This window comes from Bubalus kerabau, chromosome 16 (assembly GCF_029407905.1).
Source record: "Bubalus kerabau isolate K-KA32 ecotype Philippines breed swamp buffalo chromosome 16, PCC_UOA_SB_1v2, whole genome shotgun sequence".
Taxonomy (NCBI): domain Eukaryota; kingdom Metazoa; phylum Chordata; class Mammalia; order Artiodactyla; family Bovidae; genus Bubalus; species Bubalus kerabau.
This window is the reverse complement of record NC_073639.1, coordinates 48,653,566-48,681,302: the sequence shown is the minus strand read 5'-3', so window position 1 is coordinate 48,681,302 and position 27,737 is coordinate 48,653,566. Positions and strand designations below refer to the sequence as shown.

The 27,737-nt window shown below is 48.1% G+C and overlaps 3 protein-coding genes across 4 annotated transcripts in view; 2 read left to right on the top strand and 1 right to left on the bottom strand.

The window, feature by feature from the left end:
- POLE (DNA polymerase epsilon, catalytic subunit) overlaps positions 1–6,900 on the bottom strand; it is a 57,169-nt gene extending 50,269 nt beyond the window's left edge. Inside the window, exons 1-6 of the mRNA XM_055550113.1 lie at positions 6,781–6,900; positions 3,198–3,339; positions 2,685–2,765; positions 2,213–2,257; positions 1,983–2,075; positions 1,520–1,674 (exon numbers count right to left, since the gene is read on the bottom strand). Coding sequence (XP_055406088.1) covers positions 1,520–1,674; positions 1,983–2,075; positions 2,213–2,257; positions 2,685–2,765; positions 3,198–3,339; positions 6,781–6,842 — 578 coding nt within the window. The 5' untranslated portion in view covers positions 6,843–6,900. The remainder of the gene's footprint in view (positions 1–1,519; positions 1,675–1,982; positions 2,076–2,212; positions 2,258–2,684; positions 2,766–3,197; positions 3,340–6,780) is intronic.
- A 139-nt stretch (positions 6,901–7,039) lies between these two features.
- PXMP2 (peroxisomal membrane protein 2) lies at positions 7,040–17,141 on the top strand. The gene is made up of 5 exons (XM_055550940.1): positions 7,040–7,308; positions 9,555–9,671; positions 11,183–11,345; positions 14,230–14,349; positions 16,807–17,141. Exons 1-5 carry the CDS (start codon positions 7,187–7,189, stop codon positions 16,873–16,875), a joined length of 591 nt encoding a protein of 196 aa, XP_055406915.1. The 5' UTR covers positions 7,040–7,186; the 3' UTR covers positions 16,876–17,141.
- A 294-nt stretch (positions 17,142–17,435) lies between these two features.
- On the top strand, positions 17,436–26,961 carry PGAM5 (PGAM family member 5, mitochondrial serine/threonine protein phosphatase). Of its 2 annotated transcripts, none has more exons than XM_055550939.1 (6): positions 17,436–19,502; positions 21,795–21,973; positions 23,626–23,751; positions 23,838–23,926; positions 24,053–24,183; positions 25,906–26,961. In XM_055550939.1, exons 1-6 carry the CDS (start codon positions 19,312–19,314, stop codon positions 26,054–26,056), a joined length of 867 nt encoding a protein of 288 aa, XP_055406914.1. In that variant the 5' UTR covers positions 17,436–19,311; the 3' UTR covers positions 26,057–26,961. The 2 variants fall into 2 exon arrangements, with proteins under 2 accessions (XP_055406914.1, XP_055406913.1); XM_055550938.1 differs by having other exon boundaries at positions 24,050–24,183.
- Positions 26,962–27,737: the final 776 nt, after the last annotated feature.

Sequence of the window (27,737 nt, the reverse complement as noted above, 5' to 3'; positions counted from 1 at the left end):
TGAAGTGTTCTGAAAAATCATTAATGAGCCACTGGGCAGGGGGTGCTGGTGCAGAAACATCCAGGGTCCCAAACTGATCTACTTTTGCCAGAGGATACGATTAGCTCTAAAATCCTTATAAATTTCTGCATGTCTTTTTTTAGTTGATTTACAATGTTGTGCTAATTTCTGCTATATAGCAAAATGATTGTTATATACATAAACACATTCTTTTAAAAATCGTTTTCCATTATCATTTATCACAGGATGTTGAATACAGTTTCCTGTGTTATACAGTGGGAGCTTGTTGTTTATCCATCCTATATATAATCGTTAGCATCTGCTAACCCCAAACTCCCAATCCACTTCTGCCCCGTGGCAACCACATGTCTGTTCTCTATGTCTGCAAGGTTATTTTTGTTTCATAGATAAGTTCATTTGTCAAATTTTAGATTCCACATATTAAGTGTTATCACATGGTATTTGTCTTTCTCTTTCTGATTTACTTCACTTAGTATGATAATCTCTAAGTCCACCCAGGTTGCTGCCAATGGCATTATTTCATTCTTTTTTATGGCTGAGTAGTATTCCACTGTATATATGAACCCCATCTTTATCCATTCACCTGTTGATGGACATTTAGGTTGTTTCCATGTCTTAGTTACTGTGAACAGTGCTGCTGTGAACACAGGGGTGAATGCATCTTTTTGAATTATAGTTTTATTTGGATATATGCCCAGGTGTAGGATTGTTGGATCATATGGCAACTCTATTTTTAGTTTTTGGAGGAACCTCCATACCGTTCTCCAGAGTGGCTGGACCAATTTACATTCCTACCAATAATATAAGAGCATTGCCTTTTCTCACACCTTCTCTAGTGTTTGTCATTTTCAGACTTTTTAATGACGACCAGTGTGAGGTGGTACTTCATTATAGTTTCAATTTGCATTTCTCTAACATTTAGAAATGTTGTGCATCTCTCCATGTGCCTGTTGCCCATCTGGTTTGTTGAAGTCATAATAACTTTTATTAGCCAAGATTTCTTAATCTTTTACCCTGTTTCTTATTACTGTTGATGTTTAAATGTTTAATGAACAGTGTGTGTTGTCCTTTATTTAAATTTCTCTGTATAGTTCTCTAGAGATGATGTGCTACATAAATCGAGATATTTAATAAAATTTGCAGACATCTTAACGCTTTTTAAAAACCATGAAATCAGACTCTGTTATGGTGGCGGGATTAGAAATCTAAAATGTCTTTATTGTTACAAAAACTCAAGTTTGAAACCAAATCTATCCCCATGTAAGAAAGAAGGGACAGCTGAACTACAACCTGGGAATCCACCATTAATTTAACACAAAGGGAACATATAAGAAAGTCTAACTAATTGCTCAAAAGTATTTCGCACTGAACAAAGCCAATCATTATGGTAGCTTTATTGCTGAGTTTCCCCATGTCCTATTCATCTTGTAAACTTAGGAAAAATGGGAAACAGTCCTATGGACCAACTGGCTGCTTTGCTTATGTGAACGAAGCTTACCTGGAGAGCATAGTTGTGTAGGCATCACTGGCATGACCCTGGTCCCGGTTTTTCTTCACAGCTGGGGAGATCTCCTTCCTCACTTTGACGAGGTCCTCAACGGTGTTGAAGGACAGCTTAATGTAATTTCGTTTCAAACCAACCAAGTGATTTGGCTACAGAGTGAAGAGACGGTTTTCATGAGTTCAAGAGAAAAAAATACTACGTTGGAGAGAGAAAATAAGGGGAGAACGAGTCAACAGTACATAAATGAGTTGAAGAGTTGGCAACTCCAAAGCAACTTGTTCAACTCTGCATGTGGCACCAAAGACACCACTAGAGTTTTTGAGGAGGAGGCAGGGACAGTCACGAAAGTCCATCATCTATACTGCCCCACATGTACCAAACATGTCCTCCCCCATCTCACCCCATGGACAGAGCAGACCCAGCCTAATTTACCCAGAAAGGGCTGGGTGATACTCACCAAGTCCAGATCCTCCTTAGGGACAGTCTCTACTTTGGCAATTTTACCCTGAAACTTCTTAGCAAGAAAAGACGAAACTTCTCGCTCACAACCCTAAATCAGGATCAGAATGAAAAGACGTCCCATTAGTAAAATCTATTTCCTTCCTTGCCTCTTTATTTCCAGTTTTGACTCTCCCCACAAAATGAAGCTCAGGTCACTTGACCTAATGCCATAAACGACAGACCTACCTTTCTGGTCGCAATGTAGAAATATGGCTTGTAGGGCAAGGCCACCTGCAAGAATTACAGCCCATGTGGGGTGATGACAAAGAAAAAAAAGGAGAAAAATGAAGACAGGCTGTTTTTATTATACCCGTGAGCAGCCTAGATTCAATGCATCATTGACCTGGACATGTCTTAAGAGAGATGATACAACAGAAAATTAGACTTGCACATATCACAAGGGCAAGAGTCTAAGAGACACAATACTGCTCATCTTTCAGTCTTCCTGAGCTAGCTTCTCTTAGGACATCTTAAGTGGTGACTAGTGTGGCTCCATGGGGCCCATGTTCCTAAAGAGCTTTGGGCAGCTGCCTGCTACAAGTCTCCCATAATCCCTCTCTCCTCACAGCTGCAGAGCTAAAAGGACACATATCATTTTGGGCCCAGTTATGCCTCATCACTGAGGGGTTTTTAGCTTCTTTGGGTTCAAGGGCCTTACCTTAAATCTGCTCCCATCGTCTTGAATAAAGTAGTAATCCACAGCACTAACTAAGCGTTTATCTTCATCTAATACCTCAGTCTGCAAGAGAGTTGGTCAACAAGAGCACAAGGTTTTCCTCTACAAAGTACAAGAGCCTTTTCTTCCTTCTCTAGGAAACTGAGTACTTTAAAAACAAAGTCTTTCTCTACCTTTGCATAAACCCTACCAGACCCATTCACAAGAATTGTGTCATAACAGCATCCAGATGGGAATATCTCTGTCTCCTCATCTTTGAAAGCTTTATTTTTATGGGTAACAGGGATGCCCCTCACCTTTGTTATCCCAGTGACCTCTTAATGACCCGGAGAAGACCCCGAGAAGTTAAAGAAAGCTGGAGAGCTGCAAACAATCCCATCTCTCCCTGGATGGTCCACAACATGTTCCCGCCAGGTGTCACCTGCTCTTCAGGGAAGGGCTGTGCTGCCCTCCTGAATGGGCAGAGGAAGACGGAGGAAAAGCACAGGTGCTTACAGGGTGCATGTTGATGAGCCAGCCAGTCTTCTCACCAGGCTCCTTGAGTCTCTCAAAACCAAACCGCAGATCCATCTTATCTGTCCACTGACTGCGCTCCAGGCGCTTGAGTGCCGAGACAGAGGAAGAGGAGCCATCATCCCTGAGTGAAAAGAGGGAAATCCAGTCTCCACTGATCATGACACTCTACACCCGCAACCCTCAGTCCACCTAGTATAAGCATTTCAGACATGACATGGTAGGAGCATCCCCGAAAAGTGCTCATTAAGAAAACAGGATTCATAGGAAAAATATGACTGGGACGTCATATTGTTTGATGTCATACTCATGTCAAAACTTGTTTACCTATGTAACCAGAACACTAATAAAAACAACAATCTTGGCTGGACATGCCGCCTCATGGGGTAGTTAAAAAGAAAAATGCATCCAGTCCAGTATTGCAATCTTGAGCATTTATCCCAGGCGAAAGAAAACTCATGTTCACACAAAAAACTTGTATGTGCATATTCACCGCAACTTTGTTCATTATAGACAAGAAGTGGAAACAACCCAGATACTCTTCAACAGGTGAATAGTTAACCTGTGTTATATCCTTCCCATGGAATACAATTCATCACTAACAAACTTATTGATACATGCAATAACCTAGAATGGTTTCAAGGGAATTAGCCTGAGTGAAAAAACCAACTCCCCCAAATTACATACTTTATTCCTTATATAGCATTCTTTAGAGATGGAGAACGGATTAGCCATTAATGGGGGAAGGGGGATGGCTGTGGCTATAAAAAGGTAGCATGAGGGACCCTTGGGTCAGAACTGTTCTGTGGCCTGACTGTGCTGTTGGTCATGAATACAAAAGTGCACAGAACTAAATCTACACACACATAAACCAGTGTTCATGCACTGCTGTATCATGTCAATTTCCTGGTTGTGACTCTAGTTATGTCAGCTGTTATCACTGGGGGAAACTAGGTTAAGGGATCTCTGTGTAATTTCTTACAACTGCTGCTGCTGCTGCTAAGTCACATCAGTCGTGTCCAACTCTGTGCGACCCCATAGACGGCAGCCCACCAGGCTCCCCGTCCCTGGGATTCTCCAGGTAAGAACACTGGAGTGGGTTGCCATTTCCTTCTCCAATGCATGAAAGTGAAAAGTGAAAGTGAAGTCGCTCAGTCATGTCCGACCCTTAGCGACCCCATGGACTGCAGCCCACCAGGCTCCTCCGTCCATGGGATTTTCACGCTAGGAAAGTGAAACAAGGATGGCTGCAGTGTGCTGGGCTGCACAGTTCAGTGTCTGAGTGCAGAGACAGCAGTGTTCCATGCTAAGCCATTTTTCTTTTAGCTGGCTTATAAACACTGAAAGGTAGCTCTAATTTCTATACAGCAAAGTCAATAATCATGTTTCTACAGAGTTGTTTGCTTTAAATGCATAACACAAGAAGCAAGGTCCTGGTTTATGACTGTTGAGTACAGGAGAAAAAAGTGTAGCCTGCCACCTGAGATTGGAGGGGAGCACTGGTACAGGCACTCAGATAACAGAGCCAACAGGGCACATATCTGTGCCACACTCCAGCCAAGGGCTCTTTCCTTCTCTACTGAAGACTTGTTTAATTCTACTCGATTCTGACCCCCTTGCCTAGGGAAAACTGCAAATGAACCAATACAATCTCCACATTTTACTGATATTCTCCTGTTTACCAACTACATGTGAACAAACTAGGGTTATAGGAATACCTGTTGTGGTAGAATAAACTGTACCTTAAAAGCATGATATATCTTCTGGAACACCTGAGTCTGGATGTTGGAAGAACCACATATGGATAAACATGGGGATATAACATTGTTCAGTGTGAGAGGAACTATCTCAACTGAGAAGGGAAATCACTTCCCAGCTCAGTTACATCTGCCTCAAACCTCCCAAGCCTTTCTCTGCTTAGGGTTAAATAACTGTTTATACAGATTTTATCATAAACCTTAAATTAAGTACTTGACAAAGACTTTCCATCAACAGAACTATCCAAATCTATTTTGATTCCAGAGATTAGAATAATCCCAAATTGTTCACAATTTTTTAATTTCACAGGTGTGATCCCATTTAGATACAATACAATAATTATGGCTTATCCATCTTCAAAACAGAATAATTACCATATTGGCATTCCAACTTAAAAAGCAAATGCTATTAATAGTTTCTTCTTTAAACTGCCGTTCTGAGATTCTGGCCCCTGTGTATTTTGGGCTGAAGGCCTCTTTATTAGTTAAGCCAACTATATTCTCCACTCCTCAAAAATGTACAGCTAAGAATCCATACCCCATGACTTTTTGTCTTAATGTAAATAAATGAGCTACTTTTAAATCAATGAGCAGAGGGAAAAAAATATGTATGTGTCTAGAATGGTGCAGTCTAAGAAAGAAAGCAGTCTAAGAAAGCTAAATATACAAAACAGAGACTAGTTAGAGAAAAAAAAAGATCTGAACCAAGCCTGTGCAGAATTCATGTCTTTAATTACTGTAACATGATTCATTAGTTATTAGTTTATAAACATAAGTGGTCAGAGAATTTTGCTTAAGAAAAACTCCTTTGCCTGAAGATATTCCTTGGGTCACCTACATCTGAAGAACAGAATGATCTATTTCAAGATGAGGACCCTTATTTTTCACAAAAAATTATAGCCACCTGCTGTAGAGAATAATTGACAGCCCCCACACCAAAGATGTCTGTTTCCTAATCCAAGGAACCTCTGTTATATTACATGACCAAAGGGAGTTTGCAGGTGTGATGACTTTAAGTATTTTGAGATGGGGATTATCTGGGTGGACCCACTGTAATCATAAGGTTCTTTATAAGAGCCAGAAATTAGAGACAGAGAGGAGAGTGAGGCTGGAAATGCGACAGTGCTGTTTTTAAAAACAGAGGAAGGAGCCTCTACAAACTACAAAGGGCAAGAGAAGAGATTCTCCCCTAAAGCTTTCAGAACGAACAAAACCCCGTCACATCTTAATTTTAAGGGCTTCTGAGCTTAGAACTAAGTCAGAAGCTGTTCTCCTTACTCCGCAGCCTCGCCGAAACTGCGGTCAGGGCCGCCCCGAGACCGCGCGAGGCAGTGGGGCTGGACCCTTGCGGCCCCACAGCCCTCACTCCAGCACAAGACGCGCCGACCGCGGGCCTGCAGCGCCGACAGGAGGTTAGGCTGCAAGGCCTCCGCGCGCTCCTAGCATGACCGGACACCATCAGCTACTACCCTGAGAACTCGTGCGCAGCGCAGCACCAGCAGGAGCCAGGCTCTGGTGCGTTCCTCCTCCCCGCCCCCGTCCTAGAGCCGCCCCTTCCCCGTTGCGCTGCCGCCGGGCCGCAGGCGGAGGGCCTCGGACACAGCGCCAACAAGGAGACGGCGGGGAGAGGGGGCAGCTTCGGAGAGCTGCCGGACTCTCAACCGGGAGCCCACGTCGGGCGGCCGAGTGGAGCGCCCCAGGCGCTCTCGCCAGAGCTTAAGGACGACGCGCGCGCGCTAAGGAGGGGGCGCTGCTGCGCCGCCAGGCCGAAAGGAAGGTCCTCGGGGCCCGCCTGCCACCTGTCTCACCGGCTGGGCTCCCCGTCCGCGCCCGGGTCCGAGCGCAGTCGCCCGGTATTCCTCAGAACCATAGCACTGCCGCCGCCGCCGCCACTTCCCTGTAGAAATTTGGCGCGCTCGCAATGACTCTCGCGAGAAGCCGGAAGCGCCCCACCGCCCAATCAGGAGGCTCGTCGCACCCCGCCCCACAAAGCTCCAATCGCCGCCGGCGCCCGAGGGGGAGGTGGCCGGTTAGGGAGTCCGGGAAAAGTGCGCGGAGGTGCGCGTTGCGTATCCAGGGGTCTGTACCCGGCGGCACTGCGGGACGCGGCGGGGCGGGAAATGTCCGGCCGTCCCCGCCCCGCGCCCTGGGCCCAGCGCCCGGCAAGCCAGGAGTGGGGTCCATGCCCCCGGTGGGCGTGGACCGGGGAAGACGATGGCGCCGGCGGCGTCGAAGCTGCGGGCGGAGGCTGGACTAGGGCCGCTCCCGCGGCGGGCACTCTCCCAGTACCTGCGCCTTTTGCGGCTCTACCCAGTACTCACCAAAGCGGCCACCAGGTCTGCGCGGAGCGGCGGAGGAGGGGACGAGACGGGGCCGGTGGGGTGCGAGGGTGGGCGCGGCCCAGAGCTCGGTCGGCCGGTGACCCAGCCCCATAAGTGCATCCAACGTGGGGGTTTGAATGTGGAAGGCAAAATCCCGGTGTGTCAAAATGACCCTCCAGATGCCTTAAATTAACCAGAACTCTTAGCACGTGCTGTTCTGTATATTTGGTTCCGAGCTGTAACTGGTAAACACCCTAAAATGTGGACCCAGGGACCAGACTAAAGAAGTGCACGAGCTGAAGGACCTGCTGCAGACCTCGGGTCTCCGGCCCCTCTGCCCCGGATGTAGCGGTCGTCCGGGGTAAAAGGGGACTGGGGGAAACATCTGTCACCCGCTCGGCTCTGCGCAGGTTCTGCAGCTACCTTCCAGTTCGTTGGTACCTGCTCTTGTTTTGAGGCTAGGTTAGACTGGGGCTTCCCTGGTACCTGCTCTTGTTTTGAGTCCAGGATAGGCTGGGGATTCCCTGATGGCTCAGTCGGTAAAGAATCTGCCTGCAATGCAAGAGACCCGGGTTCGGTTCCTTTGTCGGGAAGAGCCCCTGAAGAAGGAAATGGCAACCTATTCCAGTATTCTTACCTGGGAAATCCCATGGACAAAGGAGCCCGGCGGGCTAGGGCTACAGGCCCTGGGGTCGTAAGAGTCGCACAGGACTTCCCGACTAAACCACGACCACCACAAGATGGACTAAATGGGTTGAGGAAGGGCGAGGAAGGCTAGACCGGGTGGGAGGTGTTAAGACATGCTTAACAGCTTTGCATTTGGGAGAAAGCTGACACAGTGCCCTCCTTGCTGTAGTTAGGTGGGCCCTTTGATTTGGAGTACTAAACATTTTATGAGACATCCCCTCTTCCTTTTAGTTAATCCGTTTTACAAGTTTGTCCCCTTTTATTAATACAGCCTTTCATACATGTGTACAGCTCCTTCCTGTCTGGGGAGCATTAGCGATGATTGAAATAAGTAGGTCCTGTCCCTACCCTCATGGATCTTGCATTCTAGTGAAGAACTAGTCAAAAAGTAGATAAATGTATAACACAGCTAAAGTGGTCAGGGAAGTTTTATTTGAGGAGGTGACACTTAAATAGAAGCCTGAAGAAGGAACAGGCTGTACAAAAAAGGGAATCAGAGGGCACAGCAGGAGCAAAGGTCCTGAGGGAGGAGCAATCTAATAGTGGTGGAGTGGAAGATGGGCCTGTGTTCCTGGAGAAAATGAACAACAACCAAGAGAGAGGAAGAGGAAGAAGTAGTGAAAGATCAGATCAAGAGGCTCCTTGTCTCGTCCAAGAATTTTGGACTTTACAGCTTAGAAAGCTTCTCAGAATGCAGATATAGACCAATTATTAAGTAGCTGGGCCCACCTCCACCTTTCTATTTGAAAGTTTTATTGTGATGATTGTAGATTTACATGTGCGCTTATGCTAAGTTGCTTCAGTCATGTCTGACTTTGCGACCCTGTGGACTGCAGCCCACCCGGCTCCTCTGTCCATGGGATTCTCCAGGCAAGAATAACTGGAGTGGGTTGCCAGTCCCTCCCGCAGGAGATCTTCCCGATCCAGGGATCGAACCTGTGTCTCTTGCGTCTCCTGCATGGCAGGTTCTTTACCACTAGCGCCACCTGGGAAGCCCCAGATTCACATGTAGTTGTAAGAAACACCACAGGGAGATCCCTTGTATACTTTCCCCAATTTCCCCCATTGGCAACATTCTGTAAAACTGTAGTATCACAACCAGGACACTGCATAGATAACAGACCATAGGACTTATTCAGATTTCCCCAGCTTTTCTTGTTCTCCTCTGTGACTGTAGGTGTTAAGTTCTATGCAGTTTTGTCACATGTATAGGTTTGTGTGTCTACCACCAGAGTCAAAATACAGAAAATTTTCGTCATAAGGAACCCTTGTGTTGCCTTTTATAACTAAACAGGGTAACTTTTTCCAAAATTATGTGATAGCATCACAATCCAGGTATGACACTTATACAACCCACCGATTGGAAATCTTACCATGCTTCTGTGTGTGTATAAGTTCTGCCGTCTCCACCTTTTCATGCAGGGAACTTACATTTCGCTGCTCTGATAAGGGTTCATCTCCACCCATCCCCAGCATGTTCTTCGAACCACTGTGCTAGTTATGTGCAGGAATAGATATCCGCCCCCCAGCCCCGGTAGTTCACTTCTGTTTTCTGAATACCCCTCTCTCCACAGTGGCATTTTGTCAGCACTTGGGAACTTCCTGGCACAGTTGATTGAGAAGCAGCAGAAAAAAGAAAACTGCTCTCAAAAGCTAGATGTCAGCGGGCCTCTCAGATATGCCATCTATGGGTGAGTTCCATAAAGGGACTGGTTTACTCAGTAGCAGGCTAAGTGCGACAAAGCTAGGATATCAACACCTGGAATTACCTAATTTGGAAAAGTAATTTTTAAAAAAGCATTGAAGTCATCATGGGAGAAAAATCTGGATGATATACGTTAGCTTCACTTGTTTTGTAGTTTTATTTGGTTTTTATTTTGAATTGCATGGGTGAGGGTGGCCATAGTAATTGAGCTGAGAGGCCTGAGGGCATCTAAACCTGAAATCAGACTTCAAGACCCAAAGACTCTGAAAGAGGGAAACAGACTCAAATATGACCAGTTAGTTTCTGTTGTTAAATTCAGAGCATAACCATTCAGAAAAGAAATCCTTAGGTATCCTGAAAATTGTCATTTCTGAACTACTTTTTAAATCGCAAAAGCACAGAGATTCAGAAGTTTTATCTATTAAATCTACCCCGAGTTCTCTGGCCAACAACACTGTTTGTATACATGGATTATTTAGAAATCTTTTGCAATAGGACTGATTTTTTTCAATTCAAAATTCACAAACAACATTTTTGTATTGTAAGCATGCTAACTTGACTCATCACAGCTTTTCCCATAATGTATTTAAAGTCCTAATCCCTCCAAAGAGGGGGTGGTAATCCCTCCACCTGGGAGTGATTCTGATGCATTCCCCTTATCCAGTCACAGTTTTCCATCCTCAAGACTTTCTGTTTCTCTTCCTCCTGAGAAGCCCTGCTCTGGGCCAGTTAACATTCCATGAAAGGGTGGAGAAAGACGAGGGAAAACCACTTTTTTAAAGGCTTGGCACTGTGGAGCTGGAAGGCCCCTGGGCCCCTGCTCATCTTTTGGTTCTGGATTTCATGGAGTCTCAGATCTGTTGATCCAGTAGACATGGTGGCAGGGTTCAGTTTTCTTCCTGAGTACACTGTGCTGTTTGGAATGAAAAATAATACAGACAAGCCAGTGCACAGCACCAGATCTCAGCCCTGATAATGATCGGAGAGAGTTTGATAAAAAGCTCTGACACCCGGGATGCTTCTGTTTATTTGCCGAGCACCTTCTCTGAGCCAGGCCCTGTCCAGACAGAGCAGTGAACAGATAGACACAATCCTGTCTTGCGGCATTTACCTTCTAGGGTGAAGAGAGGGCACTGTATAAACAAATGAGACCATGACATCCAGTGATAAATGCTCTGAAGAAAATGGACAGGGCCTGGAATAGAGAGTGGCTGGGACAGCGGTAGGTTCATTATTCAGGACAATTGGAAGGAACTCTCTGAGCCAAGTATTGAAAAGGAGCCAGCCATGTGATGACAAGGGGGTGCAAAGCACGAACAAGCCTGGTCTGTCAGAGGCAAAAATGAATGCCTGGAGCAGATGCATTGAAAGCATGTTTTCTAGAAGGGCCACACAGACCTCTGTAGTCAGTGCTGAGGGACTCCAGGGAGGCAGGTGTTAGGATCTGGGGTTTGAGGATGAAGGGTGTATCCAACTCACCCCCACCGCGGGCCTCAGGTTTTTTTTTACAGGGCCACTGGGTCACTTCTTCTACCTCTTGATGGAGCGCTGGATCCCTTCCGAGGTCCCCTTGGCAAGCATCAAGAGGCTCCTCCTGGACCGCCTTCTCTTCGCACCCGCCTTCCTGTCTTTGTTCTTCCTTGTCATGAACTTCCTGGAGGTCGGTCTCTAGCGCTCATGCACGCCAGCTATTCTTTGGCATAAGGATAATGTGGTTGGAATTCAGAGGGTCTCTGAACTTTTCAGTCAAGTTGAAGTTTCACATTGTCCTCTATGAAATATCAGAAGCAAAGCACAGTAGTATTAGCAGTACCTGTTGGCCTGATGTAAGCGTCCCAGGTAGAGAGGGCTGTCACATGTCCATTGTCACAGTTACCCCAGAGTATTGTTTATGCTCATCACTCCTTACACCTTTCAGCAGGTCTTATCACTGAATGTGTTAGTGAAAAAGCACATATACTGGTTTATAAGAATGTTTCTGAATGTTTCGATAGCTATTCAGTTCAGTTCAGTTGCTCAGTTGTGTCCAACTCTTTGCAACCCCGTGTGCTGCAGCATGCCAGGCCCCACTGTCTGTCACCAACTCCCATACTTCAGTATAATTGATTTCTTTGTACTCCCACATATTTTATTATACATTTCAAAACATTCTGGGAAGTGGATGCATGGGCTTCACCAGACACCAGAGGGGTCCATGGACCTTGCAGAACCCTGTGCTCACTCGGGATGTGGACATCACAAGTGCTCTGAAGAGTTAACTTATCAGCATAGACTTAACATGGCAATGGAAAACTTGAGAGGTGTGTTCACCCAACCTTATTCCCACTACCTACCACCCTCACCATCTCCTTTCCGTCCTCTGTGTGCTGAGATGTGTCACGTTCTGCCCTGGAAGTAATTTATTTCAACCAATCACAGCAAGTAAACACTTCTCACTTGGGTTTTATTTTGAAACCACATCTCAAGTTCTTGTTAGTAAGGAGAACACCCATTGCTGTCTAAAGTGACCCTGGTGGGAGGTAGGAAAGATGTTTAAACTTCCCTGTGATTCCTAATAAGTCCCTGATAGTAAAAAGAAATATCTGGGAAGTCCTTAGGAAATCAAATAGGAGAAAGTGAAAGGGTGCCTGTGTTAGGATTGAGGGTACCACAGCAGTTTCTCCCTATTTTTTCCTTCCAGATAGGAAGTGAGTATATTTTCATTAAAAAATAAATACCCTACACGGATAAGGCAAATGTTACCAAGGCACATAAAGTTCCCACCACATAATGACACATGTGAGACCACACTCTCCATACGGCACACACACTACAAGCTGCTTCCACATCCGTCATTCTGTGATCCAGACGTGTGCCTGTCCCTGTTGTATAGGGATTCCTTCATGGTCAATTCCTAGAATTGTTATCCAAAAAGGCTGTCCTTGTCTGTCCTCCCTACAGTGGTGCAGAATGATAGCATCCGCTGACATCTCTTGAGCACTGAGCTCTGCATCCAGTGCTTCAGGTCTTTGAGCCTAACATCAACCCACTTGACAGCTGAGGAAGCTGAGGCCTTCAGTTATTTACAGGGTAAATACTGGCCTAAGGTGCTGTAACTGTGAGTCACTGAGTCAGGATTCAGACACAAGCTTTGTGATCCCAGAGACCTCTAAGCTCTTGTTGTGGAGCACAAGCTCTAGGCACGCAGGGTCAGTAGTTGCAGCTCTCCAGCTCTAGAATGTGGGCTCAATAGTAGTGGTGCCAGACTCAGTTGCTGTGCAGCATGTGGAAGCTTCCCGGACGGGGGATCAAACCCGTGTCCCCTGCACTGGGAGGCAGATTCTTAATCACTGCCCAACCCAGGAAGTCAGGTGAAAAATATTTTCTGTATCTTTATGAGGTTGGGTGTCTTTCTATATGCTTATCTGTATTTCTTCCACTAACTCTGCTCATTTCCTCTTAGAATGTTTGCATTTTTTCTTTCTTGTATGTTTGTACATATTAAGGATATCCATCCTTTGCCAAATAAAAGTTACAGATATTTTTACCATTTTTAGGTGTTTGTTTTAAGTTCATAAAAATGTTTGTGTAAGTTATATAAAGTATCTTATAGTGTCTTTCTCCATACAAAAGCTTAAAAAGTCATGTATTCAAATCTTCTAGTCTTTTCCTTCATAGGCTTCCTTAAAGGAAGATACTGGAAATATTTTCCTATATTTTCTTCTTCTACTCTTATGATTTTATTTTGTACATTTTGATAGGCCCAAAGATAATAGAAATATTTTCCTATGCTTTCCTGTAGTATTATGTGTTTTTAATATAGTGTGAGATGTACTTCGGTCTATGGGCTTCCTGGGTGGGTCAGCGGTAAAGAATCTGCCTGCCAATGCAGGAGATGTGGATTCAATCCCTGGGTGGGGAAGATCCTCTGGAGGAGGAAATGGCAACCTATTCCAGTATTCTGGGAAATCCCATGGACAGAGGAGCCTGGTGGGCTACAGTCCATGGAGTCTCAACGCACCTTAACGATGAAACCACCGCTGCCACCACCAGACTTTTTAATTGCCCTAACTGTACAGAATTTAAAAATCTCTAGTAAAGCAAGCCTTCCTTTCTTACTCTTTTTCAAGATGGGTATTCTTGTGCATCTATCCTTCCAGGTGACATTTAGAATCATTTACTGGGGTCTATTTTTTAAAAAGAACTCCTGACAAGTTTTGATAGGAAATGCATCAACTTCAGAGGTTATTCTGGAAAGAACTGACAGCTGAGCCATCAGCAGCTGCAATTCTGGTGCCCAGGCCAGCAGTGTGAATCACACCATCATCAACTCAGCTCTCAGGGGTCTCGGGCAAAGGTCACACACAATGAGAGCACTGTTCCGATGATCTTCCTATTGGATTGTTAGTTCATCTGGCTGTATCACTGATCAAGCACATGCATGTGCTATGTCCATATAAATGGAACAAAACATGAAGTTTTAAAGAAATCATTGAGTTAGGCTTTGGGGTCCTTCGCCTAGAAGGCCGGTATTGCTCATGGTCTGCGTTTCCCCACCTTTGCAGGGGCAGGACACCGCCGCTTTCGCTGCCAAGATGAAGAGCGGGTTCTGGCCAGCGCTGCGGATGAACTGGCGAGTGTGGACACCTGTGCAGTTTATTAACATCAACTATATCCCTGTGCAGGTGAGGCCAGCCAGCTGCCAGCATGGAGCCACAGGGGGCTTCAAGCTCCCCTAGAGCCCAGCCTTTTTCCTGAGCCTTGGGTCATCCCAGGTTCTGGATTCCTCCCAAGGCTTTTCTCTCTGCTTCAAGTTGTTACCATTACTGGATTTGAGGAGGCAAAGCGACACAGGGGGGCCCAAGCTGGGTCCACGCTGTGCCCCTTCATCCCAGGCTGTGCTCAGCTTTCTAGGGTTGGATGCCCACCCCCATCCCCCACCTTAGATTGCAGCCCAAGGCAGCCTCACCCGCAGGGACATCAGAGCCAAACCTGAGTGAGGCGGGGGCGGGCTCTGAGTGGTAAGGGGCACAGTGTCTGGGCATGAACCAATTCACTGACCTCTGGCCGCTGGCCCTAGGCAGGCAGCTGAGGGGCCACCCTCCGGTTGGTTGAAGGCCCTGCCATTGTCCACTGTCCTCACACCCAGTATAGCTCACCTGTGACTGGGTCTCAAGACCACTGCCAGGTGGACGGGCTCACAGCTGAGATTTATTAGGGCCACACAAAAGGGATGTGCGACTGGATCCTGGGACGCCATTGTAGGTGCCCCATGCTCCCTGCCCTGAGGGCTACTGGGGGCAAGCGATCATTTACCCACAAAATCAGCCAAGGCAATATTTCTGCCCAGGGTTTTACTTGGGGCTGGCACATGGACACTGCTGCCTGCACCAGAGTTCTAGACTCCGGAGAGGAGAGCAGCCACTCAGCTTCAGCCACACTGATTTTGTAGGCACTCTAGGCCCAGGGAGCCATTCTCATCAGTTGGAGAAAGGTGGAAACCCACATCCAAGTTCCCAGACACCAACCTCTCAAACAGGCCTTTGCAGAAGTTCCCAGGCCTCAGCCTGCTGTGTTACCATTTTTCTGCACACTACTTAAGTAATCTACCTGAAATTAGCTCATAAAAGCTGGTTTCCACCCTGCTTTAGATAGAGGAAAGAGACTCGGGGCAAGAGCCCCCTTGGGAAAGAGCTACCTTGAAAGGGTGGGAAGGGGGAGAAGGGAGGGCTTGGTAGTCACACACCACACACACCAAGGATAGCAGAAGACCAGAGGCAGTGAGAGACAGCAGTAGCTGATGTTGTTGGAAGTTAAAATAAAAATCGCTAAGTCTCCATTAGCTTAAATGACCTTTCCAAGAGCAATTTCAGTGGCTTGATGGGGCTGAAGCCAGATTGTTGAGGACTGAGTGGGTGAAAAAGTAGAAGATAAACTACAAAGTCTAACTACAAGTTTGTGAAGCATAGGGGCAAAACCGTAGTTAGCAGTGGTCCAGGGAAGGAGAAGGTTTGGCAGCTGGAAGAGTGGCCATGTGACAGGCACACAGCACCCCAGGCTGCCCCAGGGAGAGGGGTGGGGATGGGAGTGGCACATAAGCAGAGAGACACTTCTTCCCGTTGAGCAGAGGAGAGGAGGTCACTGTTGACTGGGAACCCCCGGCCACACCTAGGAGGGAGGTGGGAAGGGCAGGGGAGGCTGATGGGTATTTTGAGGGGAATAAAGTAGTGGTCGGCTTGGCATTGTGAAAGATAGGAGAGGAAGCTGATTGGAGATGGGGGAGCCAGCAGAGGCTAAAGACCCTTTTGTGCAGGGGCCTGGGGCAGGTGAGAAGCAGGGAGGATTGTGGTTTTTCAAGGGAGTACAACTGAGGAACAGGAAGGGAAGAAAACCGGGGATATGGACCATAGGTTCTAAGGCATATAGAGAATGAAATAAAGACATGAGAAAACAGAATGGCTGAGAATGTGGAGGGGCCTGTGGATGAGAGTAGAGAGGCTGGAAAATAGAATCCTTCTGAGTAGCTTAGGGGCAGTACTGCAAGCTTGGGGTCAGAGAGCTCCCTAAAAGGTGGTTGCAGGTGAGTGCTTAAGCGGCAGGGAGTTTATTCAACACATATGTATTGAGCACCTGCTCTATGCCCTGTGGCTGTAGACTCTGGGCTAGAGCAATTAATGAGATAGGCCAGACTGCTACTTTCCTGGAGCTTATGTGCAGGGGAGACTCAGTAATTAACTAAAGGTGATTTTAGGTGGGAGTACGTCTGTCAGATCATTGAAGCAGATAGTGGCAACAGGATGGGTCTGAGTGAACTGGTCATGGAGTTGTCAGGGAAGAGCCGGGTGAAGCTACCCACATGATGTCTGGTCCTGGGGTAAGAGGCCTACCAGGAGCTGAAGTGATCAGTGAAGGAGTGTTTTCCCTACTGTCCAGTTAACATCATCAGGCAGGGGGACTGTCTTCCTCACCCTCTCTGCTGGAGCCCAAGCACAGTGCCTCATGCAAAGTAAAGACTCAGTAAATCCAACAGTGGGTGGATGGGCTGACCAGTGGATGAGTACTGTCCTGGGGGCCTCATACTTGATGAGTATGCCCAGGACCTTCCTCTTACTTTTCACCTTACCATCTGTTCTCTCTGGCAGTTCCGGGTGCTTTTTGCAAACTTGGCGGCTCTGTTCTGGTACGCCTACCTGGCCTCTCTGGGGAAGTGAAGATGACCTGGAGAGGGTGTCAGACATACTGATGACTGGGGTGGGCTGAGAGAACAGAAATAAGCCAGCCGGGCTCTAGATCATGAGATTCAAGATGACTCGAACATGATGGATGGAGAAACAGAAATGTCTTAATGTCAGAATGGTGTTTTAAAAAGGCAATCGCTGTCCTCAGGTGGTGCTGCCCTAGAAACTTAAATATGGCAGAGATGATTTCTCCTGTCACCTTGGATTGAATTAGGATCACAATAAACTATAATGTAGCATTTTCAGTGGTGATTTTAATTTCTCAGAATAATTGCTATTGTTTTGATAGAAATGAGTGACCAGAGGACTGCTCTTGGAATTTTTTAAATGTTTAAAAATTTGTGGTAAAATATATCACAATACAACCGTTTAGCTACTTGGCCCCATAGGGCAAGGGCCCCTTAGACCAGACTTTCCCTGACCTTCTGAGAGGCCCTATATACCACCCTTTCCACTGGGTCTACTCTCCTGTTGCTTATTTACATTAGCCCTCCTTCCCTAGTTTTTCATTCTTAGAACATTCCTTCCTGATAGTCTCCCATCCTTATTTCATGGATACAATATCCCTTGGGATCTCAACTGTATATATTTTAAAATTTTCTTCTGTCCTGTGTGCTGTTTTCTGTTTTCCCAGGGTTCTTTTTTTTTTTTTTTCTATTTGATCTTTGTTGTTGTTCAGTCACTAACTCATGTCCAACTCTGCGACCCCATGAACTGCAACATGCCAGGCTCCCCCGTCCTTACTATCTCCCACAGTTTGCTCAAATTTATGTCCATCGAGTCGGTGATGCTATCCAACCATCTCATCCCCTGTCCCCTCTTCTCCTTTTGCCTTCAGTCTTTTCCAGCATCAGGGTCTTTTTCAATAAGTTGGCTCTATCCAGTCATTCCAGTGAATATTCAGGGTTGATTTGATCTTTGTTTTACCCTATCAGGATTACCTGAAATGTCTGTAAGTACTTGGATGTGTATCATTGTTAAAAGAGTCAAAGCCACTCAGACATTCTGTGGAAGGTTTCTGTACACGGCTGCACTTGTGACGCCGTCCTTGGTGGTGGCTGGCCACGCAGGGACCCGGTTTTGTTGGGGCTAGCACCTGTAACTCATCTGGCTCTTCCAGACTCACAGGACTGGATGCGCTTGCTTCTTGGCTTCCCTCAGTGAAGGCAATTAATATTCCATCTTCTCAGATCAATAACAATCTGATTTCCAGCTTTCAAAATTTTGTCAGCTGATCTCTTTGCTTGGTTTCTTCTGTGAATTCAAGCACATCTTTTTGAATTTGTCCTTTTTAAAAAAAATTTTTTTTGCTATCATTTTTCATAAGTGACCTTCTGGAAGGAGACATAAATATATGGGTTTAAGACACCATGTTCATGCAGAGGTCTGGGTATTTCTGTGGAATACGTTCATTCTTCAAAATCCAGAGTGACTTTAAAATGTAAATCGGATATCACTTCCCCATTTAAGTCTGCCAAGATGATCCAGCAGTTCCATTTAGTTGTATACACCCAGGAGAACAGAAAGCAGGGACTTGAAGAGACGTTTGTATGCCATGTTCACAGCAGCATTATTCTCAATAGCTAAAATGGGGAAACAACCCAAATGTCCATTGATGAATGAAGAGATGTTGTCCGTCAATACAGTGGAATATTATTCACCCTTAAAAACGAAGGACATTCTGACAGATGACTCAGATGAACCCTGAGGACGTTGTTAAGTGACATAATCCAGCTCCAAAGGACAAATACTGTTTGACTCTATTTCTTTCGGATTCCTGGAGCAGTCGATCTGAGACAGGAAGCAGGATGGTGGATGCCAAGGGCTGAGGAGTTTAGTGTTTTAACAGGCACAGAATTTTAGTTAGGGACGATAAGAAAGTTCTGGAGATGGATCGCACAACAAAGAGAACGTGCTTAATATCCCTGAGCTGTACACCTAAAAGCGGTTACGTTGGTAAATTCTGCAGTATGTGTATTTTGTCACCGTAAAAACAAAGCAACCAGCAAACCCTGCTGGAGTGTCCTAATTCATCTGAACCAGAACCTCAAATTATCCGAGGGTTCCACCTGGGCTTTTTCCGCAGGTGCAGGTGTAAGTACTTGGGTCGGGTCCCTGCCCAGACGGCTCAACCGGGGCTCCGTCCGAGCCCTCGCTCAACCGCAGAAACGAGTCGCACAGCAGGCCTCCGGCAGCGAGTCGACCAAAAGTCTCAGAACCACTGCCTACCACCCGGCTCCGCCTTTATCCCTGGAAGTCACCGCGGCGAATAAGGCGATCGCGGCGGCTCCCGCGCAGCCAGCCGGCCGGAAGCGTACGTCCGACGAAGCGTGTCCCTCGCCGCACGCCGTCCACACCCGAGCGCGCCTGCGCGGAGCCCGTGTGGGGTCGACGCGGGACTTGACCGGCATGGCGTTCCGGCAGGCGCTACAGCTGGCGGCCTGCGGCCTGGCCGGAGGCTCGGCCGCTGTGCTCTTCTCGGCAGTGGCGGTGGGGAAGCCCCGCGCGGGCGGGGACGCGGAGCCGCGCGTGGTCGAGCCCCCGGCGTGGGCGGGGACGTCGCGCCCCGGGCCCGGCGTCTGGGACCCCAACTGGGACAGGTGCGGGGCCAGCGGCGGTAGCCCTTCCCGGGCCCTAACCTTCCCGTCTGGTCGGTGTGGTGGGTCCCACGGAGGGATGGGCGGGGCAGGTTTGCGTGCAGGTTTCTCTTTCGGTTCTCTCCGCGAGGCTGGCTGCAGACATGAGGCTTCCCTCGACCACTCTTCTGAGCGCCAGTTTCCTTGTCTGCCCAGGGGGTTGTTTTGACGAAGGAGTACCGGGATGCCCGGAGTGGTGGTTTTCAGCCCTAAACGGAGGGGTTGGACCTTAATAGGGCTCTCGTCCTTGTTTCTGTCTCTCAACTCATGAATATTCAGATTGGGTGACGGCATGCTAATTCCATATTTGGAATACTGCCGAGAGGGTCAGGTGGAGGTGGGTTCTGGAAGGGGCCTCTGCGAGGAGGCCGCGCAGGGACAGGGCCAGCTGACATACTGAGTAGGAGCATGAGGTCCAGGGGTCCCAGGCACCCCGGCCACGCGCTGTCAGTATTTTTATAGAGCACTTGGAAATGGTGGGTTCTGTGATCAGGAAGCAGTTTTTAGCCTTACTTAGTGTTAACTTAAATTTAAAAACCAAAGCAGTGCAGATCTTAAAATATTGTATTGAAACGATAGTATTTTTGATATGCTGGAGTGAATAAAGTGAGTTATTGAAATTTTTCCTGTTTCTTCCTACTTTGTAAATGTGGCTACTTGGAAATTTTAAATAACATACGTTGCCGGTGTTCTCTTTCTATTGGATGGCACTGCTCTGGGTTGTGGGATGGTTTACCCAGTCCCAGCTCTTTCCTACTTAACACTTTGAGTGTAGGGCACAGAACTAATGTTTATTGTTAGCCTCATTGTATAGAGAACTTAAGAGGTATCCTTTTTAACCTTTAATTTTTAAAGATAAATTCATTTAAAAATAATCTATTTACAGAAAAGTTGCAAAGACAGTAGAGTTCCTATTTTGTTAGAGTTCCACACATAACTTCCTCTGTTGTTAACACCTTACCCTAACATAGGGTATTTGTTACAATCAGTGAACCGGTATAGGTACAATATTATTAACTGATGTCCATACTTTATTGAGATTTCCTCAGTTTTTACTTGTAGTCCATTGTCTCTCCCAGGATCCTAAATGACAATCAGGCTTTGACAGTTTTTCAGACTTAACTTGTGATGACCTTGACAGTTCTGAAGAGTGCTGATCAGGTATTTTGTAGAATGTCCTGCAGTTGGGATTTGTCTGTTTTTCTCATGATTAGGCTGAGGTCATGTCCCTTTTAAACATCAGTACAATCTTCTTAATTTCTTGGGCCTTTCCAAAGAAATGGTCACTCTGAGGTTAAAGGACTTACTTGAGGGAGAGCCAGACTTCAGCTTTGTTTGAGGCTGATATGCTATATTTGCTTGCCAAGTCCAGATTTATGAGGGAGTAAGGAGAGTGATATCCTGCATCTGTGCCTGTGGTACCAGAGGTCTTCTCTGGCTAAGCCCCAGCTCCCCCACGACTGCCAGTGTGGCATCTCAGCCTGGTTATGTTACAGTACCCCAGGTTCACATGGCCCAAGCAGAACCCTTGAATTCACCATGACTTCCCTCAAAACTTGTTCTTCCAGCACTGTCTTAGCAGAGTACATTCTTTCCCAGCTCTGCCAGTCGCACAGACATTTAACTTCTACTGACTTCTGGTCCATGAGCTAACAGAGCCTGTCTTCACCAGACATCGTTTCTCAGCATCTTTGCTACTGCTGCACCCTCCCAGCCACAACCCCCGCCATCGGCCCTTTCCCAGCACCCAGCAGGGCCAACCAGGGGGATTCCCGTGATACTAGGAACATTCTTCTCCCTGTCTGATGTGATGGCCACTGTCCCACTTGCTGCTGAGCTTTGAAAATGTGCTTTGTGTGATTGAGGAAATGGGAGTTTTAATTGTACTTAATTTTTATGATTTTGAGCGTAAGCAGCCACACGGTCAGTGGCTGCTAAGGGGCAGCACAGCATCCCTGTCAGCGAGGCCGCCCTGTGGGCATGTCCCACCTGCCCTCCCACAGCCACTCCTTCCTCCTATCTGTGTTACTGGTCCCCTTGCTGTGACTGTCTGTCTCCTCACAAGGACATGAACAGCACAGAGGCTTTGCTTATCTGTCTGTCCAGATAAGCCGCCCAGGGCAGGCCTAGCACCGAGAACAGAGGACGTTGGCTCCTCCCCTACACCTCCCAACACAGGAAGCCTCTCTGTCAGAAAGACTAGGGGTGACTTGTGAGCAGGGGCACAGAGTACGCCGTCTTGTGTTTCAACATCAGGAGAGAACCACTGTCCCTGGTCAACCTGCGGAAGAGGAATCTAGAGTCTGGAGAAGAGGAGCTGACGTCCAGGCTGGACCACTGCAAGGCCAAGGCCACACGGCACATCTTCCTCATCAGGCACTCGCAGTACCATGTGGACGCCTCCCTGGAGAAGGACCGCACGCTGACGCCCCTGGGTATGTGGCTGGGCTGTCTGCTGATCCGCTAGGCAGGCCTCCTTGGACCTGTGTCAGGTGTTCTTGGCCCAGATGTGAGCTTTGTCATTAATAGTAATAATCAGTTTAATCTGACTCAAGACAGACTTTGAAAATGCTCTCAACCTTTTTTTTTTTTTAATAAGTTTTAAAAAATTTATTCATTTTTGGCTGTGCTGGGTCTTTGTTGCTGTGAAGGCTTGTCTCTAGTTGTGGTGAGTGGGGGCTGCTCTGTACTTGTGTGCGGCCTTCTCTTTGCAGTGGCTTCTCTTGTGGAACACGGGCTCTAGGGCATGTGGGTTTCAGTTCTGGCACATGGGCTCAGTAGTTGCGGTTCCCGGGCTCTAGAGCACAGGCTCAGTAAGTTGTGGCACGTGGGCTTAGTTCTTCCACAGCATGTGGGATCTTCCTGGATCAGGGATTGAACCCATATCTCCTGCATTGGCAGGCAGATTCTTTGCCACTGAGCCACCCGGGAGGCCCCTCAACTTTAAGAATATTATGATGGATCCTGCCTGCAGGTGCTCTGCGGTGGCTCCGCCCGGTGCCCCATGACTTGACTTAGTTGCTGAAGAGCTTCAAAGGCTGCTTTATAAACGGTAGCATGTCTCAGGGCCCCGCCCAGTAGCAGGTTCTTGCTACTGTGAATGGTGCTGCTGGGCACATCCTCCCACCTTGGTCTTTGTGTGCCTGTATCCACAGGAGAAGTCCCTCAGACAGGAAACGCAGGGTGTTTGGAGAAGGAGTTTACATTTTTACAAATTTCTTTGTTGAGTGAGATAGTACCCTTTTGTGTGAAGGGTCTGGTGGCCTGTCCTCAGGCTCAGATAGAAGTAAAGCTGCATCTGTGATGTCACATGTCCAGCTGAAACTGACTCTCCAAGGGCGTTTCAGTTGGATTCTAAGATACATTTGAGGAAAAGCATTTGTATTTGCACCCAGACCTTAGCAGTGCTGGTTGTCCGTCCTCACATGTTGACGCCTGTAGTGATTGCACGGCTGGTCACTGGAGCATTAAAACCCAATCTTTGGATAGAGTTGAGTAAGAACAGTGTAATGGACCCAGAAATAGTAAACAGGACTCCACCCAAACTTCAGCCACGCTGAACCGTGGCTGGGTGTTGTTTTTTTTTCTTTTTTGAAGATTTATTTATATATGGATGCTCTGGGTCTTCGTTGCTGTGTGTGGGCTTTTCTCTAGTTGTGAGCGGGGGCTGTTCTTCATTACAGTGCATAGGCTTCTCATTGTAGTGGCTTCTCTTGTTGAGGAGCATGGGCTCGGTAGTTGTGGTGCACAGGCTTAGTTGCTTTGCAGCTGTGGGATCTTCCTGGACTAGGGATCAAACCCATGTCCCCTGCATTGGCAGGTGGATTCTTATCCACTGTGCCACCAGGGAAGTCCTTGAGGCCGTTGTTTTTGATGCTTTTTCTGTATGGGCCTGGAGGTAGCTGGTCTGTCTCACTGACTTTACCAGTTGAAAGCCTGACTTCTTCCTTAGGCCTAAGACCTGGGAGGGGCTGCCCGTTTTGTCCCCCAGCCCTAATGGTGCTTGGTAAGGACTGAAGTATTTGTGAAGTAGAAACAAGCAGGAACTCCCACCACCTGTAATTCTCCAGTGTATTCCACCTTCAAGGTCGTGAGCAGGCTGAACTAACTGGTCTCCGACTTGCAAGCTTGGGGTTGAAGTTTAATAAAATCGTCCATTCCTCCATGACCCGTGCGGTAGAAACCACTGACATCATCAGCAAACACCTGCCAGGTGAGTGCTAGGCACCCTAGGTGCCCAGCAGCAGGGAGGGAGGGGTGGCTGCTCCTAAAGGGGCTGAGTCCTGTGCTTCTCTGCAGGAGTCTGCAAGGTCAGCACAGACCTGCTGAGGGAAGGCGCCCCCATCGAGCCCGACCCCCCCGTGTCTCACTGGAAGCCAGAGGCTGTGGTAAAAAAAAACTCCCCCCGGGGCAGCCTCCTGTGGGGAGCAGCCTCCTCTCTGCCCTTGGGCTCCTGGTAGCAGCGGGGCCCACACTGCCTCCATACGCACGATTCCTTCTTCTGCCCCCAGCAGTATTATGAAGATGGAGCGCGGATCGAGGCCGCCTTCCGGAACTATATCCACCGGGCGGACGCCAAGCAGCAGGAGGACAGCTATGAGATCTTCATCTGCCACGCCAATGTCATTCGCTACATCGTGTGCCGGTGAGGGGTCCTGCCGGATGCCCTTGGCCCTACTTCCCCTCTTGCCAGCCACAGCGTGTCTCCTCCAGCTGGTGGTCTGGTAGAATGGCTTTCAGTCCAGTTTTCTCATGACTGTGTTTTTGGTGGGAATAGACCAGACCAAGTGCCCTCTGTTGGCAGTCTTTCCCTGGCAATGTTGTGGTTGCTTGGTTCAGGCGCTATGTGCTGGCTGCTCACACTGCAAAGTCACGTTTTATACGCCAACATCCCATTTCCCTGACATGCAGTGACTGGTTTAGCACCTGTCACTGGATCATGCTGCCATGGTTACTCGATGTTTGCCTCATAGTTTCGTATTTCCCTTAGCTTATTAACTGGAAGTTTTTTGGAATTATGGGCTCACGGACCTGTTTGTGCAGGATTATAACCTGTGAGCATGTTAGTCACTTCCCTATTCCAGCTGATCCAGGGTATGAAGTCGGGAGCTTCTCCAGGGGCTCCTGTCATTGGAGCCAGCCAACCACTTCCCTGTGTCCTGGCCCCACCAAGTTCCAGGCCTTCACAGTGATGCCTGCTCTGAGCCACATCCATGAGTCACAGAGGGCCTGGACCTGGAAAGGCCAGCAGGGTGCTCATGTATTTGACCAAATCCCACGTAGAGCAAGATGTGAAATAACTGTAACCCTGCCTCCCCTGGATCCATTAGAAGCTGTTTGGCAGGTGCTTCAGGAGCTGAGGGGATCCCCCTTCTCACATGGGCCCATTTGTCCAGATATCACACACGGCTCCAGGCGAGAAGCGCCATGCTGGGAGAGCAGGTTCCAGGCCAGGTCGAATGCTGCTGGGAGGAAGGGCTGGGCTGCAGGCTTGTAGCCTGAGCCTTTGTGCTGCTTTTAACACCCAGAAGCCAGCCACCTGAGCTTTGACTTCTGGGCTGTGTAAAACACACATCCTTCCATATCCCAGGACAGTACTGACCCAGCATCACTGGGAGGCGAACCCAGTGCTGAAAACGGGCCAGAAATGACTGGGCTTGGAGCAGTGGTGCCTGTGCTAAAGACAGGGTTGCTGGGAGCCAGGGCCTCTGCCCCAGGAAATGGGAGGGCAACCTGCCCCCTAACTCAGGAGTTTTTTAAAGTGGTGAGTGTGATGCTGAGATTTTGAAAAGCAGTGTGTAGGTAGTTATTTAAGTCGGTAAAACTCTTGACAGAGTAGTGGTGAGACAAGCCACGGGGCTGCCGCATGTCGACCCCAAAGTTCTAGGGCAGGAAGAGTGTCTGGTAACATGGACAGAGGCTGTACTCATGCTGGGCTCTTCAGCAAATACTAACTGTGCCTCAAAAGCACTTTTAAGAGCATGAAAACACTCCAGGGGTCGAGGTTGGGCCTGTTGCACCATTTGGCTGCCCTCTGCCCCCTTTTGGTTACACTGGGAAAGCAGGTTAAGTTGCATGCATTTATTAACCAGTGTGCTTGTGACTTACCTGCAGGCCTCGAGCGTGGTTGATCCCCATCTCAGAGGGACTGGACTCTCCCCTACCCCTTGTTGGACTGTTAGGTTGACATCTGCCTGGCAGCTCCTTTCTCTGAGAAACCCCATCTGAAAACAGGAGGGACTTACAGATGCTGGATCCAGCCTCTGGAAGTCTGACCAGGGGTTTCTCATCTGGGGTGGGGGACCCTCAGCTTTGTCGAGACCTGGCCCACCTGGCCTGTTTCTAGCACATTCTTTCTTCTCCTCAGGGCGCTGCAGTTCCCTCCAGAAGGATGGCTCCGCCTTTCCCTCAACAACGGCAGCATTACCCACCTGGTGGTCCGGCCCGATGGCCGAGTGGCTCTCAGGGCCCTTGGGGACACAGGGTTCATGCCTCCTGACAAGATCTCCCGTTCCTGAGGGCCGCTTGGAGGCCCCGCGTCCTCCTTAGCCCCTCGCCAGCCTGGTGTGGGTGCCGCCAAGACCGCAGCTTCCCCCGTGTCCCCCCCACAGGCTGCGCAGCGGGGACAGCCACCTCTAGGCAGCAGGAAGGCAAAAGGATCTGCAACACAGAGTTCTTAACTCACGGTCCAGGAAGGAAAAGGGAAGCACTTGGATCAGACCAGCTTCATCTCTTTCGCAGGGTGTCTGCCTCCTTCTCATCCAGGACGAGCCTGAGGGGTCCAAGCAGGCCTGTTTGAGGGACTGGATGAGGCCCCCCAGATGCTGTGACTGTGGGGACCAGGCAGACACGGCAGCAGGCTGTCCGCCAGCAGAGCCCGTCAGGCAGGAGGAAGAGGAGGAGGGCGCAGCACTTCTTCCGTTTGTAACTTATTCTGCTTCGTACATTCGTTTCCTAAAACTCTTGTCACTTACATAAAGATTTTCCTCATCTGGTTCTTGCTTTGAAAACCACTTTCTCACTCCAAAGTCACACCTCCCTATAGCTGTGGAATCTGAACTTTTGTGTCGTGACGCCTTTCTGGACACACAGGAGGAGCACCTTGGCTGGTGAGGGAGGTGACTCAAGCTGCTGGCCTCGCCAGAGAGGCAGTGATGAATGCCTCAGGAGTGGCCCATTTCAGTAAAACGTCCAACTGACAGTTCAGTCCTTGTTTGCCTCTGGCTGTTAATCTTTCATGCTTATGGATTAAAATATTTAGTATGTCCATCCCAAATTTGTTATTTTAGGAGAAAGTACAGTTTTTATTAAGTGGTTATGAACATTTTCTGTAATCAGTGCAACTAATTGGAGTATTTGATGTTTCTGTCAATTTTGGAAATAACTACAAAATAAAATTTTATTTTACTGGTTTTTCAAAGTACTAATTGTGAATGTTTTAAAACAAGAGGCCTGTGCATGACAAACAGCAGCCCCAAATAGCAGAGAAAGTCTCAGCAGAAAGCCCTTTTCCCCAGTATCTTGGGTACCCTGGGCTGAAGTTTTGCAGGGTATCTGCCCAAGAGGGGCCTCGGTGACAGGCCCTGACCCAGGACAGGGAGCTTAAGTGGTTTTCTAAAAGCAACAACCATACACCAATCTGTAGAAATAGTTTTGACAAGTTAGCCAGGGGCTGTGCCAACGTCCAAAACCAGAAAAGTGCAAGGCAGCACCAGGTGTCTGGCCTCGGGTGCTGTGAGATCCCGTAGTCGAGCCCTGGGCACCCAGACCGTCAGCACCTGCAGGTCCTCCCTGTTTCCTTGGGTTTGTGTGGTCATATTGCTGTCCTGTCTGCAGACCTGTCTTTTCAGTGGCGTGTCCACCCTTTGCACTTGATTGCTGAAGAGCAGGGCCAACGTTTCAGAAACAGGAAGTGAGCCCAGGAGCAGGACAAGGGTGTCTTGATGGGGTCAGTTACAAGGGTCCAGGAAACCACCCTGAGGTGGGACATATGACCAAGAACTTACAAAATGTCAGGAAAGACATCCTAAATGTGACCAACATAAAAACCCACCCCAAGAGCCTGTGTGTCAGAAGGGATCCCAAACTGACAGCAGTGGGAATGAAAGTGGTTCCTACTGGGCTGCATTGCTGTTTGTTCCAAAGTGTCTCAAGACAGTTGAGGAAGGAACCCGAGGGCAGGTGTGACCCAGAGCTGCC